Source organism: Ochotona princeps, chromosome 5, assembly GCF_030435755.1.
Source record: "Ochotona princeps isolate mOchPri1 chromosome 5, mOchPri1.hap1, whole genome shotgun sequence".
NCBI lineage: Eukaryota > Metazoa > Chordata > Mammalia > Lagomorpha > Ochotonidae > Ochotona > Ochotona princeps.
In genome coordinates, this window is record NC_080836.1 from 40,857,183 (window position 1) to 40,870,682 (window position 13,500).

Consider the following 13,500-nt stretch of genomic DNA (forward strand, 5'->3'; position numbering starts at 1 on the left):
TCCCCATTAAAGTGCCTGAAAAAGCAGCAGAGGATGACTTAAATCCTTGGGACCTTATGCACACGTGAGCCACACAGAAAAAGCTCCTGGCTCCTGGCTTCAGATTGGTTCAGCTCTAGCTATTGTGGCCATCTGGGAAGTGAACCCAGCCAATTGAAGATCTCTCTCTTGGTCTCTCCTTTTCTCTACAACTCTACCTTTCAAAATAAAATAAAATAAAAAACCTTACAAATGAATACAAGTGTAGCCAAAATTCTTAACCTAAGGTAAAATTCAGCCTTGAGAAAGATAGTTTTGAAATTGAAGTCAGTAGTGATTCGTGAGGGGGACTGCACAGGTGTCAGTGCCTTAAAAAATAATTCAGTAGGGTTTGGCATTGTGGTCTTATTGAGTTAGGCCTCCACCTGCAATGCCAGCGTCTACAAAGGTAGAGGCTCAAGTCCCAGCTGTTCCAATTCCAATCCAGTTCCCTGCTAATGTGCCTGGGGAGCAGTGCGGCATGGCCAAGTGCTTGGGCTCCTGTACCCACGTGGGAGACCTGGAGGTATCTCGTGGTGCCTGGCTTCAGCCTGGACACACCCTGGCTACTGTGGCCCTTTGGGAAACGAAACTGCAGATGCAAGAGTGAATAAATAAATAAGATCTCAAAATAATAATAATAATAAAGACAACAACTCAGTAAATGATTTAAAGTGGCAGTGTTCAAAAGTCATGAGAATTTCCATATAAAATTCCTATCATCCCAGGGCTGGTGCTGTGGTATAGCAAGTAAAACCGATTCCTGTAAAAATGGCATCCCATAAGGTCACTGGTTTGAATCTTGGTTGCTCCACTTCTGATCCAGCTCCCTGCTAATGTTCCTGGCAAAGCACAGGAAGATGGCAAAAATGCTTGGGCCCCTGTACCCATGTGGGAGACCGGAAAGATGCTCCTAGATCCTGGCTTTTGACAGGCTCAGATTGGCTGATGCGACCATTTGAATCAGTAGATGGAATCTAACTTTTTCAAACAAATAAGTTAATTTTTAAAACTCCTATCATCCTTTACATCTTTACGTTAGTTGTTTAGAAAATTAAGTTGTTAAAACAAATCTTTGTAAGCAAAAATTGTAGCAGTGTCACAAAGACACAGTGTTTACTTTGTAGCTATTCAGTGAATATGGAAAATTGGACTAAATATATTTGGACTTGTCCTTTAAAAGAAATGAAAGAAAAATTATTAAACAAAATATTTTTATGTAAGATTTAAATTTCAGGAAAAAGAATATATTTCATCTCTTAATGCATAATTAAGCCATATAATCACTGTATACTCTATTTTTTATGTTCCTGCTAAATAAATAAGATCAAAAGAATTCTTTCAAGTAAAATAAATCTTAAAATGGGAAAGATGAAAACAAAATTTTTCTCTTTAATTTTATGTTTTAAATGCTCTGTCACTACTCCTAACGATAATTCATAATGACAACCACAGACTTTCAAGATGAACCAAAGAGGACAGTATTTTATCCCGGCTACTCTTTTACTAGAGTGCACATTTCATTCTTTTTGATATCGAGACTAGTGTGTAAAAAAGAGATGACAAGGAGAAAATGAAGAACAATACAGTAGTCTTACTGCTTTAAGACATCGATTTGGACAGCAGTAGTATGTACCAGTAACAGAAGAGAGGTTTGAAGGTCCCTCTTACCTCCAAGCTCTTACTCCCCAAACTCCAGAAAACTTGATCAAAGAACTGATGTATCACTTACTTTTCTAGTCCTGATCGTTACATATACTGACAATACTAATTTGAATTATATGTCTATGAAATAAAAGATGCAAGCAGCAGGAGCCAAATGAAATTATCATAACAAAACACAATTTTGCATTAGACTGACATACACAGAAAGATTAGTACTGTAAGAGAAGTATTTCTGAAATAACCTCTACCTCAATACGAGGCACAGATACAGAGTACATCACTCACAGTTGAGTCTAAGGGGAGCATTCATTCATTTAGAACATCTTCCGTTAGCCACCATGATCACTTCAGGTAACCTGTATCATAATTTCTGAATGATCTCCAGAGGGCATTTTTTTTTTTCATCTTAATCACGGGCATTGAACTCAAAATGCTTGACTTAAATTCTTTCTGCCTTTAGCTTGTTTTGTGATGTTGGCCAGGGACTTGCCCTCTCAGTCTTTCTTTACTTGACAGGGTTTTGAGGAATTAAGTAAGATTTTAGGTATAAAAGCCTAAGTAACTTGCATTTATTGAGCAAGTACTTAACACATGGCTTCAAACAAGAAGCCATATAAAATCGTTATTTTGAGAAATATTTTTAAAACTCATCAAAAATGTTCAGGAGTTTTTGTAATAACTCTTGAGGTGGCTCTGTAAATTCATTTGTCTGAAAGTGGAATTGCATATAAATGAAAATCACAAATAATCTAGATAGTGTAATTTTTAACAGTTGATTTTATTCATGAAATGTGAATAATGTGATACTAATAATACCTTCAGCTTTTTAAAATTAATTATTTATTTGTACCTCAGAGTGACTGAAAGGGAGAGACGAGACCGAAAGAGAGGCTCTGTCCTCTAACTCAATCCACAAACGGCTGCAACAGCCAAGGTCAGGGCCAGGACAAGCTGAGGTCAGGAGCCAGGAACTCCAGCTGGGTGTCCCCCGTTGGTGGAAGGAGCCAAGGTCTGAGCTATCACCTGCTGCTGTCGAGGTGCACTAACGGAGCTGGAAGGGACTGGGCAGCCCAAGCAATGGCTTAACCAGCCGCTCTGTGGACTTACCCAATCGCCTCATGGCCAAGCAGTGTAATACATAGAACACGGGTGAGAAGCTTAGATCAGCAATCTGTAAAGCATTCTGTACATTTGAATCACCCAGGATGCTTTCCAAAAATTCAATAACATAGTTCCATCTGGGCCCGGCGGCGTGGCCTAGCGGCTAAAGTCCTCGCCTTGAATGCCCCAGGATCCCATATGGGCGCCGGTTCTAATCCCGGCAGCTCCACTTGCCATCCAGCTCCCTGCTTGTGGCCTGGGAAAGCAGTTGAGGACGGCCCAATGCATTGGGACAGTGCACCCGCATGGGAGACCCGGAAGAGGTTCCAGGTTCCCGGCTTCGGCTCGGCGCGCACCGGCCCGTTGTGGCTCACTTGGGGAGTGAATCATCGGACGGAAGATCTTCCTCTCTGTCTCTCCTCCTCTGTGTATATCTGGCTGTAATAAAATGAATAAATCTTAAAAAAAAAAAAACATAGTTCCATCTGGTTTAAGCATTGCAAAGGTTATTTTCTCCAGGTAATTCTAACGCATACTTAGGCTTAAGAACCATAAATTCAGTTCATCAAAAACAAAACAAAACAAAAACAAAAAACCAAAAACCTGATTTCTTCATGTCAGTTTCTTTGACACTGCTCCTAAGTTCTTCACAGTAGGGATCAATGGACAAAGACATTCTGATTTTTTTCTAGAAACAAAGCTACCATATCACAACTGTTAAGAGTAAAGATGTTTCAGTACTACATTATCAAGGTTGAATTCTAGTTTCATTGCTAACCAGGAACAAGTTCTTGGCAGAATTATTTTGAGTTCCAGGCATCTCAACTTTATCACTTATAAATAAAGATACTAATATTGGCAGTGATGTTAAGGTAAGCATTCAGTGAGTAAATACACACTTAGTACTTAAAGCAAAAGCTGCCAAACAGAAAGCACTCTATATAAGGATTATTTAATGATTAGGATACCAAATGAAAATACTTGCTCCAAAACAATTGTATTCAAAAATAATAATATTTTTAGGGGCTGGTTTAATAGTCTTTTGGTTAAATTCTCATCTTATATCCCCAGGATCCCATATGGGCTCTGGTTTGTGTCCCAACTGCTCAACTTCCTTTCTAGGACCCTGCCTGTGACCTGGGAAAGCAGTAGAGGAAGGCCCAAAGCCTTGGGACCCTGCCCCCATATGGGAGGCTCTGAAGAAGCTCTTGGCTCCTGGCTTTGGATCAACTCAGTCCAGCAGTTGTGGCCACTTGGGGAGTGAACCAGCAGATGGAAGATCTTCCTCTCTGTCTCTCCTCCTTTGGGTGAAATTTTCTAAGAAAACTAAACAAAATCTTAAGAAAAAATTTCATACTTTGGGCTAATTCTAAAACATAATAATGGTTTGATTATTAGAAATGTACTGGATAAAGAATGTGGTAACCTAAGATCAACAGAAAGAAAATAAAGATGGAAACGTTCTCAGTGGAGTGGTTCTGGTTCCCATCTAAGTCAGTTACCTTGCACAGAATTCATCAGTATGGCAACAGAAAATCTTTATAAAGGAGTTTTGCACTACATATTGATAAATTCCAGGACTACAGAATTACTTAGGAGATCATTTCTTTTAAAAAGAACATATTGATTTAAAAAACATTAACTTTAAACAAAGGTAACTGTGACCTTTGTCTTATTTAGACATATATAACCACTTCCTGCTACATCATTGACCTGGGGGGCCAGTGTTGTGGCACATTAGTTTAAACCTTGCTTCCAGCGTCAACATCCCATACTGGAGCATCAGTTCAAGTCCTGACTGCTGAGCTTCCAAAAGTTTCCTGCTAATGTGCCTGGGAAGGCAGCAGATGGCAGTCATTTTGGAGACTTCAATGGAGTTCCCAGTTCCTGGCTTTGTCTACTGCAGCCATTTGGGGTGTGAAGCACTGAGTGGATAGAAGATTTCTCTCTCTCTTTCTTTCTCTCTCTCTCTTCTGTCTCTCCCACATCCTATCTTATCACTCTACCTTTCAACTAAATACATAAATCTTCTAAAAAATCATTACATCTGGCAAGTGATATTGTGGATAAGGAGAAAAGGATGAGAAATCACATGATTGCATTGTGCAATATACACTCAGCAAATGTATATATTCTAATCCTGGAGACGAAGATGGTAAGTGGATTTAATTTAAAGTGGGAATTTAATTTAAGCTTGTGATAAAGACTATAAAAAACTGTTTCTAACAATGAAGTTCTTCCAAAAAATCAATTTTAGGGGCAGTGTCGTGGTATAACATGCTAATTCTCCACTTGCAGTGCAGGCATCCCATAAGGGACTTATTCTAGTCCTGGCTACTACACTTCTGATCCAGCTCTCTGCTTATGACCTGGGAAAGCAGCGAAGGATGGTTCAAATCCTTGGACTCCTGCACCCATGTGGGAGAGCTAGAGGAAACTCCTGGCTCCTAGCTTTAAGTGGGATCAGCTCTAGTTATTGTGGCCATCTGGGGAGTAAATCATCTGAAGGCAGACTTCACTCTGTCTCCTTATCTCTTTGTAAAAAAAATTGCCTTTCAAATAAAATAATCTTTAAGTTTTTTAACTAAAAAAAATTTTTGGACTCACCCGTTTGGATCGTAGTTCACTGGTCAAAGAACTAGATTCTTCAGAGGTATTTTTATTCCCTGCTTTAGGTACTTCAGGAGAAGGAACTATGAGTTTCATGTAAGCTTCCTTTTTGGCTTGATTTACCAAAGATAAGGGTTTCACATTGGACACCAATCCCGTAGACTGAATGACACTGGTGTGTTTGTTCACAGATTCCTCCTTTGCCTGAGAGCTTTGGAAAATAAATGGAAGCTGCTGTGACAAAACCTGAGGCTGTTTCGGCTGGGACTGGAATGATGGGTGAGTCTGGGATTCAGACACAAGAGGTAATGGCTGGTGTAGTCTTTTTTCCTGGGCTTTTTCAGCTGCTTTCTGTCCATCTGCTTTTGGGTCTGCAATGCCATGTAATAGCACCTGGAGATAAAAAGTGAAAGGCAACTCCTGAACAGCTATTGAAGACAAAGACACCACACAGTAAAACTTGGAGGGGGGAAAAAAAGCATAAGAAGCATACTTTAAAAAATGCTCCTGATGCTTTAGTGTACAAACTATAACCGTGACTAAAAATGTAGCTCTTATCCCTTTAAAAATGTTTCTCTACCTCCTAGTCTTAGGTGTGAAAAAGTAAGAACTCAAAGTCATGGCTACCTGAAAGTCCAGATACAGCAGTTGGTCCCTCTGCCTAGGTGATGCCTGTACACCACGGTGAGACACTCATACCTGGCTGGTACTTTGATGCTGTGCTTCACCCTCTGAATCAGAATCATCATCTTCACTTTCTTCAATACTTTGATCTTCTTCCTCTTCATCTTCCTCTAGATCGTCAGAATCACTACTACTAATGCCTTCACTGGAGGTGTCTGAGGAGGTGCCTGACTCGCTGTCACTGTTGCTAGAACTTTCCATGGTTTTTTTCCTTGGTTTCTGGACAAAGACAAGGTATTTGGCAAGATTTTGATTTGAGGAAAAAAAAAAAAAAAAACAGGTTTCAATAAAATGTGTGCTCTTTTTGAGTTTCGGATGATATTTTCAATCTCAAAAATGCCATTTTTAGGAAAATCTGAAAAGTTATGTTTTACAAAGGCAATTTTAAGCAAATTGATCAAAGTACACATAGAATATTAAAAATATCAGCATGGCATGAACATAGACCTACTAACAAAAATGTCCTGCTTCAAAATGAGAAAGACTTTAAAAAGAAGGCCACAAAATAATAATTCCAATTATGACACATACACTGAATGTATATATTTAGCTTTAATTTTTCTTTATGTAGACAGCAGTCAGTAAATAGTCCAAGTTACCTAAAACATGACAAATACACCTTTCTAGGTGATGGACAATGGTATAAAAGAAGCTTTCCATGTTGGAGTCTTCAAGAAACCTACATCCTAGTGGTGGTGGGGGCGGGATAGACAGATGTTCAATACAAAGTCAGATAATTACATAAAGTAGTAAGTGCTGTAAAAGATGATTAAATAAAAAATGAAACATGCAGCTCTTTTACTTAGAGATCAGGCATCCCTATTTATATTTCATCTAAAAAATCTAATAAAAGAAAAAAAGGTTGATTTTAGGGAACATCTAAGGCTCTTTGCCAGAAAGGGGTCACATAAAAGGGAAGTCTCTTCTCATTTTGAGAACAGGCATTAAGGAAAGGCGTTCAGCCTAGTGGTTAAGACGGCAGTTGAAATGCCCATATTCTGCACTGGACGGCCTGGCTTTGTTTCTCAATACGGCTCCAGGTTCCAGCTGCCAGCCGGGGGCAGCACATGGTGTCTCAATTAGTTGAGTCTCTACCCTCCCAATCAAGGAGAACTTGATGATGTTCCCAGCTCCAGGGTTTGGTCTGGCTCAGCCTTACTTGTTGTGGGCATTTAGGGAATGGATCAGCAAATGCAGCTCTGACTCTTTGCTTCCTGAATAAGTATATTAAGAAAAGAAAGAATGGATAATATGGGTGGGCATTTCCTGTACAGAGGGTAACACTACCATCTGAGTTGTCTGCATCCATGTCTGAGCAGTGGTTTGAGTCTGAGCTACTTTGCTTCTGATCCAGGTTACTGCTTATGCACCTGAGCAGGCAGCAGGTGAGATAACTCAAGTACCTGGACCCCAGATACTCATGTGGCTAACCTGACAGAATTCAGGCTTCTGGTTTCAGCCTGACCCAATCCCAGCTATTACAGGCATTTAATGAGTAAACCAAAGGATAGAAGATCTCTCTCCCTGTCGCTCCTCACTTCTCTGTCACTCTGCCTTTCAAATAAAACTTTTTTTTGAAAAAGAATAGATTGGGCCCGTTACAGTCTAGTGGCTAATGTTCTCACATTAAACGTGCCAGGATCCCATATGGGTACCTGTTTGTATCCCAACTTCTCTACTTCCCTTACAGCAACGTGCTTGTGGCCTGGAAAGCAGTCAAGAATAGTCCAAAGCCTTGAGCTACTGCACCTACGTAGGAGACTCGGAAAAAACTCCTGGTTCCTGGCTTCAGATCAGCTCACATCTGGCCATTGCAGACACTTGGGCACGGGGGTGAGTTACTGGATGGAAGATCTTTTTCTCTGTCTCTCCCCTTCTCTATGTAAATCTGACTTTCCAATAAAAATAAATAAATCTTAAAAAAAAGATTAGATAGTAATAATGGATAAAAAGGAAATGCAATTAGATGTACTATAACTAAGTAACTTGGGAGCAATAGAAAAGTTAAAATGTGGCCAACAGATGGAAAAGGAAAAATCCTGAGATGACAATAAGTTTAAGGATAATGTACAGTTACTTAGAAGCATTTCCATGGCATTTACTGATAAACAGAATAAAGAACAAAAATCAGAAAAAGCAGTCATAAATTACAAAAGCAATAAGTTTCAAAAGTTCTGATTAAAGGAAATACAGGCTTTTACATCTACTGAGGTCTGGAGACTGACAGAGTAACACACCCATACAACCAGAAGCCAAACTGAAGTTGTAGCTACAGACCGCAGATCCACAGGCCTTCTTTTATGTCTTCTGAAGACTAGCTTAGATAAAATAGAATGTAAATTAAAACATAAGCTATAATGCATGTGAGTGCAGAACCCCTTTCTTGCTAATGCCCTGCTCGGGGTGTGTCTGTGTTAAGCACTCTAGCCAGCACACAGCCTTCTTCTCCATGGACCCACCCTTTAGTCCTCAACACATCCCGAGCTGTTTCTTCCCCCCCGGAATGAACGGAGTGGGAATGACACAGGAGGAACAGGATGGCCAAGACCTCACAGTAGAGATGAGACAAAAACAGCACTTTCTATCACTCCGTTAGCCAAACAGCAGGCTCCTTCTTTCAGACCAGATTCTGTGGCACATCTTTAAACATGTATAGGAAGATTATATGTATAAGTAATCTAAGCTGAAGTGTCACTTTTGTTTGACTGGAGGCAAGGGAAAGAAGGCAGCTACAGTGATTTAAGAAAAATAAATACTTATGTCCACGTTGAAGTGATCTGTAACTTTCTATTCAAAGATGGCATGAAAAATGGATCCCTGGTTCCCCAGCAAAGGGCATAGAAGCGCTGCTTCCAAATCCTGAGGCTGTGTCAGCCTCTTGGACTGTACTTGTCAAGAGCTGCAGATTCTTATGTCTTGATTCTAACCAGGGCGTAGGCTTCAGCATTAGCAGGCACTCATGGTTCTGCTGATGCAACAGGTCTCTGGAGAGCAGCCTTTGACAGGGCGCAAACAGTTTTATCTTTGTAAGATAGCAAAATTAGTATCCGTTTCATAAAAAGAGAGAAGAAAGGAAATAGGCATTGATTTTATGAGGAAAAAAATGTATTTGGGTATCATCCATCGTAGTTCCTTACTCGCTGCTAAGGCTAAGGGTGTGTGTGTGTGTTTGTGTGTGTGTGTATGTGGTGTATGTGTTTGTAACTCACACATAATTAGGCAGTATATCTTTTTTCTCTCATGTAAAATATTTAGAAAATGAATCTTATGTTCATCATCAAATGATCAAAGAGCTTATTAATTTTCCCCACCTGATCTCAGAAAGCTTTTTAATTTCAACTTTCATTGTATATTTTTTCACCCAGTAGCAAAACAGCTACATACTGCAGGCTGTGAGGATGCAGGCAATGCTGCTTGAGACTCCAGGGACTCAAGATTATGCGAAACAGACAGCATCCCTGCCTGGCTGAGAACAGGAGAGGCAAATCAACAGCCTACTGGAGGCAGGAAGAACAGATATTTACCCCATTGTTCCTTCCACCTGTTTTTTTTTTTTTTTTAAGATCTATTTATTTATTTGAAAGACACAGTAAGAGAGAGTCAGAGGCAGAGGATAAGAGATCTTTAATCCTCCTGTTCACTCTCCATATCACCTTAACAGCTGGAACTGCACGAGGCCAAGCCAGGAGTCCAGGACCCTGGCTGAGTCTGCTGTGTGAAAGGCAGCACCTGGGTCCTTATTGGCTTACCAGTTTTCTTTCTTTCTTTTTCTTTTTTTTTTTTTTGTCTTTAATATTTATTCTATTTTTACTTGAAAGGTGTTGTTACAGAGAGAAGGAGACAGAGGCAGATTTTTCATCTGCTGGTTCATCCCAAAGTGCTTCACTGGCTGGAGCTGACTCAATTTGAAGCCAGGAGTCAGGCGTTTCCTCTGGGTCTCCCATGTGTAAGCACAGGTCCAAGAACCTGTACCATCCTCCGCTACTTTCTCAGGCCATAAACAGGGAGCTGGAAAGGAAGTGCAGCAGCTGGGACACAAACTGGGGCCCATAACAGATGCCACACGTGGACACTTAGCATGGTACTGCTCCAGCTCACCAGGTACATTAGCAGGGAGCGGATCACCTGCACAGCAGCCAGCCTCACACTGGCCCTCTGTTAATGGATGTCATATAATGCCTGTGCAGATCTTCAGTTTTACAGGGTGAAGTATTCTGGAGATGGCTGGGGCTCTCCCTGTAACTCTTTCCAATTAATTAATTAATTAATCTTAGAGTCAAAAGCACTCACGGGCAGTCCCTGTGTCCTCCCAGCCCCTGCTAACCATCCTTCTATCCCCGTTTCTGGTTTTAAAGTCAGTGGACTCACAAGGCAGGTCTCCTGAGACAGGCTTTATTAGCATAACAGCCTCAAGGTTCATTCATGTTTTAGCAAATGTCAGAGCTTCCCATGCTTTCAAGGTAGGCACAGTTCCATTGTGGAGGTCACCTTGTGACCCACTCCTCTGGGGACAGGCACTTGGACTCTTTCTGCATTTTATATACTGTGACTAATGCTGCCATCAACATGGGTGCACAGAAAATGCTTTGAGGTCTTTGCTCTCAATTCTGTTGAGTACATATGCCCAGAAACAGAATTGCTGGATAATACTGTAATTCTGTTTTGATTTTTTGAGGAACCACCATGCTTTTTCTCACTGGGGCTATACCATTTTCTTAACATATAGGATTCCAATATCATAGAGCCATCACCATGTTTTATAAAGGCTGTTTGGACTGTGTGGGAACAACAATTTGTAGGGCAGCGGGACTAGAAATCACTGAGCCCATCACAGCCTTCCCCCTGGAGTCTCACCCCCCAATTCTGAGCTCCCTCTGAAGAACACTAACCCCCAGGCAAAGCCAATCCGGTGCCAACATAAAGTTTAAAACTCCCTCATGAGGTAAAAACAAACAAACAAAAGCCAGCAGGCTGAGGGGCTAACTCCTAGAGCAGAGGTAAAGGAATACTGTAATACAAGCCTCTAGCCCAGCTTCCTCACATTTTGTCAAATGAGTAGAGTCTCTCCCCTTCCGGCACTCTGTGCTGAAAGAAGATACTGAAACAACTTCAAGCCAGCGCACCTGTCAGCTGGCTCTGTCTGCTTCCTCTTCATTCTCCGGTCTCAGCATTCTTTCAGGAGCCAATAGAGACTCTGCTGACATTTATATAGTCTTTCACCTTTTAGTTTTTCTAAACAGGCTGAAGGTTTGTAGATTTTATATTTTAGTGTGAGATTTACTGTAATTACTTCGTTTAAAACATCTGCATTTGGCGCCACCGTTGTGATGAAGTGAGTAAAGCCACTGCCTGCAACGTCAGCTTCCCATATGTGTATGAGTTTATGTGTTGGCTGCCCATTTCCCTTCCAGCTCCCTGATAACGGCCTGGGAAAAGCAACAGACGGTAGCACAGGTACTCGGGCCCCTGCTACCCATGTGGGAGACCTGGATGCTACTCCTAGTTTCTGGCTTCCGCCTGGCCTGTTGTGGCCATTAGGTGAGTGAGCCAACAGATGGAAGATCTCTCTTTCTCTCTCTCTCTCTAACTCTGACATTCAAAATAAATAAACATTGAACAAAGAATTTAATTTGTTTTAAATATACATATAAACTATATCAGAGAACTAGGCTGAATTTCCAAGATGCTTGAGATAATGGCGCTGTCTCCCAAGGGAGAGAGCAAATAAGCTTTTGAATAATTTTCACACAATGCATGAAAAGAGCTAATAAGGAAATTTCTATGAAGCTGTTAATTATTGAAGAGTAATGGGTAAACGAGTATAGAATTTTCTTCTTTTGGCTCTAACACACTTCCCCTTCATTTTGAACAACCCACTACAGTAAACATGTGCCAAACAAGTTGGTATCCCAAAGAGCTGTTCTGGCATCCTAAGTTCTGATATGCATAATTCTGCAGGCTAGTCTCCAGATTTTAGCACTACTTCCACAAGGCAGGATGGTGCAAAATGCAGGCTTGCTTAACTTTGAAGCATATCCCTTACAGAACCATATCCAGTGGTCTCATATCTAGTTGGCTTCCAAACACTCTGAGGAAATGTGTAGCCCTTCAATAGGTGTCTGGCAGCAGCTCAGACCAGGGTCCTTGTTGCTTACACTAATGGCATGCCCTGAAAACGGTCACAGGAGCAGCCACAGAGCACCAAGTACAGAGCATGGCTTTGCAACATGTGCTCCTAGGAGGACACAGCACAGAATCTTTTTTCATGTCTGTCATGCTCAGGAGTGTGGATTAAAGAGAAAACAAAATATTTGTCTTGGGATCTAAGTGTAATACCCTTCAGTTTTGATGATGGTACCATTAAATTCTTAGTGTTAATACATGATTTTCCCCTGTACACACACAGGAACATCGTATACCCTGGAAAAGAGCTGTCCTCTGTTGACAAGGAAGCTGGAAGGTCCAACATAAATATCTCTAAGGAAATACAGTTGGAAAAAGGAAAGAAATACTGTTAGTTCAGTTGATCCTAGAAAATAACACAAAGTTTGATTCAGATTTGGAAAAGGACAAAGAAAAACGTGATAAGATTGTTCCTGTGATTAGACAGTTTCTATGCTTTGACAGCTTCTGTGATGCCAGGGTTCTTTTCAGGTGCAGCAGGTAAGGCCACATCCTTCATCGTCAGCAGTCCTTGTGATCACTGGTTCAAGTTCTGACTGCTCCATTTTTTCCATGTCCCTGCTAATATCCCAGGAAAGCAGCAGAAAACATCCCAAACACTTGATCCCTGGCCACTCATGTGGGAAATCAGATAGAGTTCCGTGCTCTTGGTTTCAGCTTGGCCCAATCCTGGCCCTTGTGGCCATTTGGTAAGTGAATCAGCGGACAAAAGATCTCTCTCTCACTCACTCTAAGTCAGCCTTTCAAATACATACATAAATATTCAGAAAGAATTGAAGCCTGGTGGACATATTAATTGGATTTAAAGTTTAGGTCCATGTCATTTGCAAGGCATCGGCTACCTACATCTTGCTATAATATTCAGAGGTCTCCTATTTCACACTACAGCTGGAAACACAAGAGAACATGATACATGCAGGAATCACAAATTTTTCACTCTTTACTGGAAACCAGATCTTCAATTTTTTTTAAAAAATGTAGAAGACAAGCCACATTGTACTTTGTAACTTTGTTTCTAAAATGTTTATAATTGATTCCAAGATTTTAGCTCAGAAAACCTAAGACCTTCCACTGAAGAAGAAGTTACAAATAGAAGCCAATCAAATGCACTGATATAGGGGATCTAATATGTAATGAGCTAGACCATGTAGCTGGCAGTAGCTTGTATGTTTGGATAAACAAACCTGGCTTCAACAGTGACCTATATATTCCACAAAACTGAGAAGTCAGATTTCCTGA

General features: G+C 40.7%; 1 protein-coding gene across 17 annotated transcripts in view; it reads right to left on the reverse strand.

Moving 5' to 3' along the window:
• Nucleotides 1-13,500, reverse strand: part of BAZ2B (bromodomain adjacent to zinc finger domain 2B) — a 360,709-nt gene that overhangs the window by 85,917 nt on the left and 261,292 nt on the right. For all 17 annotated transcript variants that reach the window (XM_058664534.1, XM_058664527.1, XM_058664536.1 and 14 more), the window contains 2 exons: nucleotides 6,094-6,297; nucleotides 5,392-5,787 (listed from right to left, as the gene is read on the reverse strand). In XM_058664534.1, the coding sequence (XP_058520517.1) occupies nucleotides 5,392-5,787; nucleotides 6,094-6,297 (600 nt within the window). The remainder of the gene's footprint in view (nucleotides 1-5,391; nucleotides 5,788-6,093; nucleotides 6,298-13,500) is intronic.